The sequence below is a fragment of the Sinocyclocheilus grahami genome, unplaced genomic scaffold, assembly GCF_001515645.1.
Source record: "Sinocyclocheilus grahami isolate Dianchi unplaced genomic scaffold, SAMN03320097.WGS_v1.1 scaffold1817.1, whole genome shotgun sequence".
NCBI classification, from domain to species: domain Eukaryota; kingdom Metazoa; phylum Chordata; class Actinopteri; order Cypriniformes; family Cyprinidae; genus Sinocyclocheilus; species Sinocyclocheilus grahami.
Genome location: NW_015506996.1, coordinates 133034 through 137950, shown reverse-complemented (window position 1 = coordinate 137950; position 4917 = coordinate 133034). Strand labels below are relative to the sequence as shown.

Below are 4917 nucleotides of genomic sequence, written 5' to 3'. Positions count from 1 at the left end.
ATATGCATATCTATGCTAATTTGCATAAATGTCTAGACCAAAAATGTGATCATTGTTCAGGTGCCAAATTCTACAGAGGGGATTCTGAGTTTCTCTTTTTATCACTCCATAAATCAGAAAATACCATCAACAGTCAGAAGAAAAAAAAAGTCACCATCTTTTAGGAATAAAATGTACCAAAAAAAAGGGAAATTACTTATGCGCAAAACCTTCAGAATATAGATGGGAATAAAACGAATGTCTGGTGTATGAAAGTGATGCTGAAGTGAAGAGATTAAATTAAAAAAAAATCTCATTTTGAGAAAATGGCATTTAAAGATATGAATTGTAATGGAAATCTACAGATAAAACACAAATAAAGTGCTATATATAAAAGAAACACTTAAACGTGTATTTTGGATGTTTTCTTTACACTAGTCTGAAAAAAACACTTTATGAAAAGCCAAAATGTCAAAATTGACATGCTTTTCATAGAGGAAATGTTATAATTATTTGCTTTATTAAAGTGTTCTTAGACTAAATGCTTCGTGCAAGACAAGTGTGAGACAAGAAACACTATTTTGGAGACCTCACATCCTGACTTCTAAGAAGATGATTTGTATTAAATATTTTTCTTGCAAGAAATACATTTTCAAACGACTTTCTGCCTCTAGCCTTATTGAAATATGAACTTGCCGCAACACTTTTGACAGAGGTTTCTGCGTGTAGTGTCTCGCCTGCGACATATTACATGAGATGGACGTTTATGAAATACAGTACCGTTGATAGATGGTTATATTATTGTCCTGTTTTTTATTATAATGTATGCTTTTTACTACACTTACTTAATCCAGTACTAATGTAAGTTTTGATTTACTTTTAAAATGTACCTGAATGTTATGTGTGGGTCAAAGACGAAAAAGGGTTTAAGCATAAAAACAATAAGTGTAATACTGCTTTAAATTGTTGTTTTCCCCCAAAAGTTGCAATTTTGTTTTTGTTTTTCAAGCACAAAAATAAATATGATACATTTTCCCCTGATTTACAGAAGACACCCACTAGAATGTCATTCAGTGTAACGATCTTGTCAGGCGTATTTACAACAAAAATCTATTTATGACATATTAAACAACTAATTACTTTCCTAAATATATCAAAACTTAATTTTTGATTAGTAATATGCATTAACTTATGACTTAAATTTGATTTGACATTTTATTATTAACATTAGAGACTAAATAATGCATTTTATTTTATTTTTTTTAAATAGCTACAGTTGTTGCAAGGTGCTCTTTGAAGAAAAAGTTGCTAGGGTAGTCTGAAAAGTTGCTTAATCTAACAACAAAATTGCTAAATTGTCGACACTGCCTTGCGGCTCGGGGAGGAGTGCGCAAACTTCCTTCCTTCTTTTTTGTCCGATCTCATGACTGTTATACAAGACTCTGCAGATTTCACTCGGTTAGGAGCAACGAAGAGCAAGCAGATGGCAAGCAATATTGTACCCGCAGGCAGCAAGAGGCCCAGAGACCCCTCTACTCAGGTTAGATATTATATTTAACATGGTTTGAGATGTAGTTGCTACTATTCTTCACAAACATGTCATTATAATTATAAAATGTTGACTACTCCAGTTTCCAGTTTATTATAGGCACTAGAGGTATTAAGTAATCACACTCTACATGTGCCTTCTTTCTATCCTGTACTTTCAGTCACCAAAATCGCTTGCATTTTCAATAAAAAAATAAGTGTGTTCTGTGTCTTCATCAGGGCTTAAAGGTCAAGTTTTTGATCAATATACCTTTGAAGGTGGATTCGGAGGATGAGGCACAGAAAAGCTGTCGTCATCTACTCGATGCTCTAATCGAAGGCTTTACAGAAGAGGATAGGAAATTTATGAGGGATGGGAATGGCAGAGAGGTGCTGGAAGACGTAGCCGTGATTTTTGGCATGAACACAAAACACACCCCAGAGCTAGTTCAAGTTCTGAACGATCTCGAGAGATTCAGGTACGATTGTAAAATCAGGTATTCTATAATCACGTACACTTGGGGAAGCGGTGGAACAATAGCAAGTGAAGTGCCTGATGAAACCATACCATACCAGGATATTCGAGAGTATCTGAAAAGCCACGCTGCTACAACAAATCTTGTGCGGGAGTTGAGGGGAAACGATAGAAGTTGTCTGGTTTACTTCAGTTTCGTTGATAGCGACACTTTCAGCTTCAACTCCATCTACAGTGAATACTTGCAAATTGTGAGAAAGGAGCTGAAAAACGATCCGCCCATCCCACCCACCGTCATGTCGACCGGTTACGAGTTCACCCACGAGCGTGAGCATCACATTGCAAGTGACCTGGACCTCCAGATTCGTACAGCCTTAGCAGAGGTCAATGCTCTCTTCGTGTATTACCCAGAACCCAACTTCTGCGTTCTAGTGAAGGAGGAAAAGGACACCATAGAGGAGAGTTTTATAATCAAGAAAAACAGGGGCAAAAAGGATTACAAAATGGAGTCGTGCACTCTGATCAGGCAGGTCAAGGAACGTGTCAATTTTAAAGCTATGTTTGGCAAAGGAAAGCCCATCATCATCGTTGCACCAGAAAGATTTAAGCTAAGTAAAGATGGTCTAATCCTAAAAGGCCTGATTATCAACCAGTCAACTCTGAATAAGAGGAATTTGGCATCTGGTGCATACTGCAATGGATTGCTCAAATGTAGGGAAACATATAATGGGGTGGATTTACCAAATGACCCCAAAACGCAGTTAGGAGTATATTATAAAAACTTAAATTTCATCAAGGACTTATATAAATGTAGTGATGAAAGGAGCTTTGAAGAGCTGAGTAAAAAAAATCCATTCAGCATGGATGGAGGAGACGCAACGGAGCTAGTCGAAGCTATTAGACAAGCAAGAGAATGCAGAAAGGTTTTTGAAGAACTCGATAGAAACTTCTCAAATCTTTAGATTGAAATCTGCTTCTTATCTGTTATTAGATGGTGCACTCATCTGAATCGGGAACAGCCACAATAATTAAAAGAGATGCTTTTGTTGGTTTGATTGTTTCTATTGTCCTCATTTGTAAGCCGCTGTGAAAAGCATCTGCTAAATGGCATGCACATAGTATGCAAATTGAGTTTTGATGCTGTGTAACATTTTTATGAATTCTGCATAGCCTATGTTATTCCTGTATACATCAAATGTTAATAAAGTGGCATCTAATGATGTTTTTTTTATGTGCTAGATAATTAAGATATGAATTATTCACTCTTTTACATTTATTTCCCGTTGTTTTTTTGTTTTATTTTCACATTAACAATTTAGAATCAGTTCCGTACACAGTAGTTGTTTGTTGTTGACCAGGACATTTATTAACGTTAAATTCATTTTTATATTTCATGTGTGTAACAAATCTGAAGCCTTATTTGATTCTGTTGTTGCTTTTGGACAAATGTATTGAAGATTGAGAAACCTATTCTGTATATTATCATATTCACTTACTCTTAAAGAAGGAGATCAAAATAAAAACAGATTTTAGCTTTGACTTGTCTCCCTTTTTGATTGTTAGATTAATGCACAGATAATCTTGAGTTGAGTTATCTAAGCCATTTTTTAATGATTACTGCATCAGCAACTAAGGCGGACTCATTCCTATGCCCTATTCCCTTCACTCCCCCAAAATATCAACTATCAAAACTTATTTGAAAAGTATAACTTTTATTTTTGAAAATAAAAATTTAAATACATTTTTAAAAAGTGCAGTACATGGGTGTCACTCAAAATCACTTTTTTATAAAATGTCCCACATAGGAAGTAAAAGAAGGCACTTTCTATGACCTTTTGGCCTATTTGTGTGATCTATTAAAATGTAGAACTGTCACAATAGAATACAAGAAGGAACATGATTAAAAATAGTTCATAAAATGGTTTAAAACGCTTAAAATTGTTTGTTCAAATAATGCAAATGAAAAGTTTGTTTCCATGGTTTCTTGTGGATCTGTGACCTATTAGTCAACGTTTGAAATAAAGTGTAAAATGGGTTGATGCATAAAGTTTCACTGTTTTATGAGTTTGAATGAGTTAACTGATGCATAATAAAGAGCGTTGGTAAGATGAAGTGTAGCGACTCCATTTTGTGCACGGAAAGCACACGTTAAGATTGCATGCTAATATGATGCGATGATGCGATTTCATGTTTTCCTTTGTCTTTGGAGTGTTACAAGCTGTTTGTGCATACAGAAGATCCGTAAAGATTAAAGTCTTAAAGTCTCAAACCCAAAGAGATATTCTTTCTGAAAGTGAAGGCTCATCCAAGTTTTCCTAAAACAGCTCGTTCTAACACGCCCCCACATGTCTACCTCACTATGTGGGAAGATTTGCATAACGCCGCCCAAATGTTCACGCAAAGAAAGAAGGCGTAACTTTTATTCTCGCTGTAGTATTGTTGTTGCTGCCGCCGTCATGTCGTGAAGACGCTGTGTTTCGTTGTGAAAGCGAAACTACTTTGTTTGGTCTTCCAAAAGAGGACACGACTAGAAATCAGTGGTTAAGTTGTATTTACAACACTGTTCCAGAACACTTCAACCCAAATATTCAGATGTGTGCAGCACATTTTACGGAGAAAAGTTTCCTGAACCTGGTAAGAGGCGTAACATTTCCGTCACACGCTTGAGGTATTCGGCCAATCACAACGCACTGGATAGCTGGCCAATCACAGCACACCTCGCTGTTCAGACCGATGAGCTTTGTAAAAATCGACGTGTTTCAGAAAGGCGGGGCATAGAGGAGAAACAATAATGTACAGTATGTGGAAAATAATGTGTTTTTTTACCTTAAACCACGTAAACACATTGCATACACCAAATAATGTTTTTTTTAGCAACACCATATGACCCATTTAACATGTTAGACTTTGATGTTTAATGTGTAAATGAGTGTTTC

At 35.9% G+C, this 4917-nt stretch overlaps 1 protein-coding gene across 1 annotated transcript; it reads left to right on the top strand.

Moving 5' to 3' along the window:
- Window positions 1–1448: 1448 nt before the first annotated feature.
- On the top strand, window positions 1449–3258 carry LOC107572825 (uncharacterized). Its single transcript, XM_016259258.1, has 2 exons — window positions 1449–1519; window positions 1747–3258. The coding sequence occupies exons 1-2, from the start codon at window positions 1463–1465 to the stop codon at window positions 2941–2943; spliced, it is 1254 nt and encodes a 417-aa protein (XP_016114744.1). The 5' UTR covers window positions 1449–1462; the 3' UTR covers window positions 2944–3258.
- The last annotated feature ends 1659 nt before the right edge of the window (window positions 3259–4917 follow it).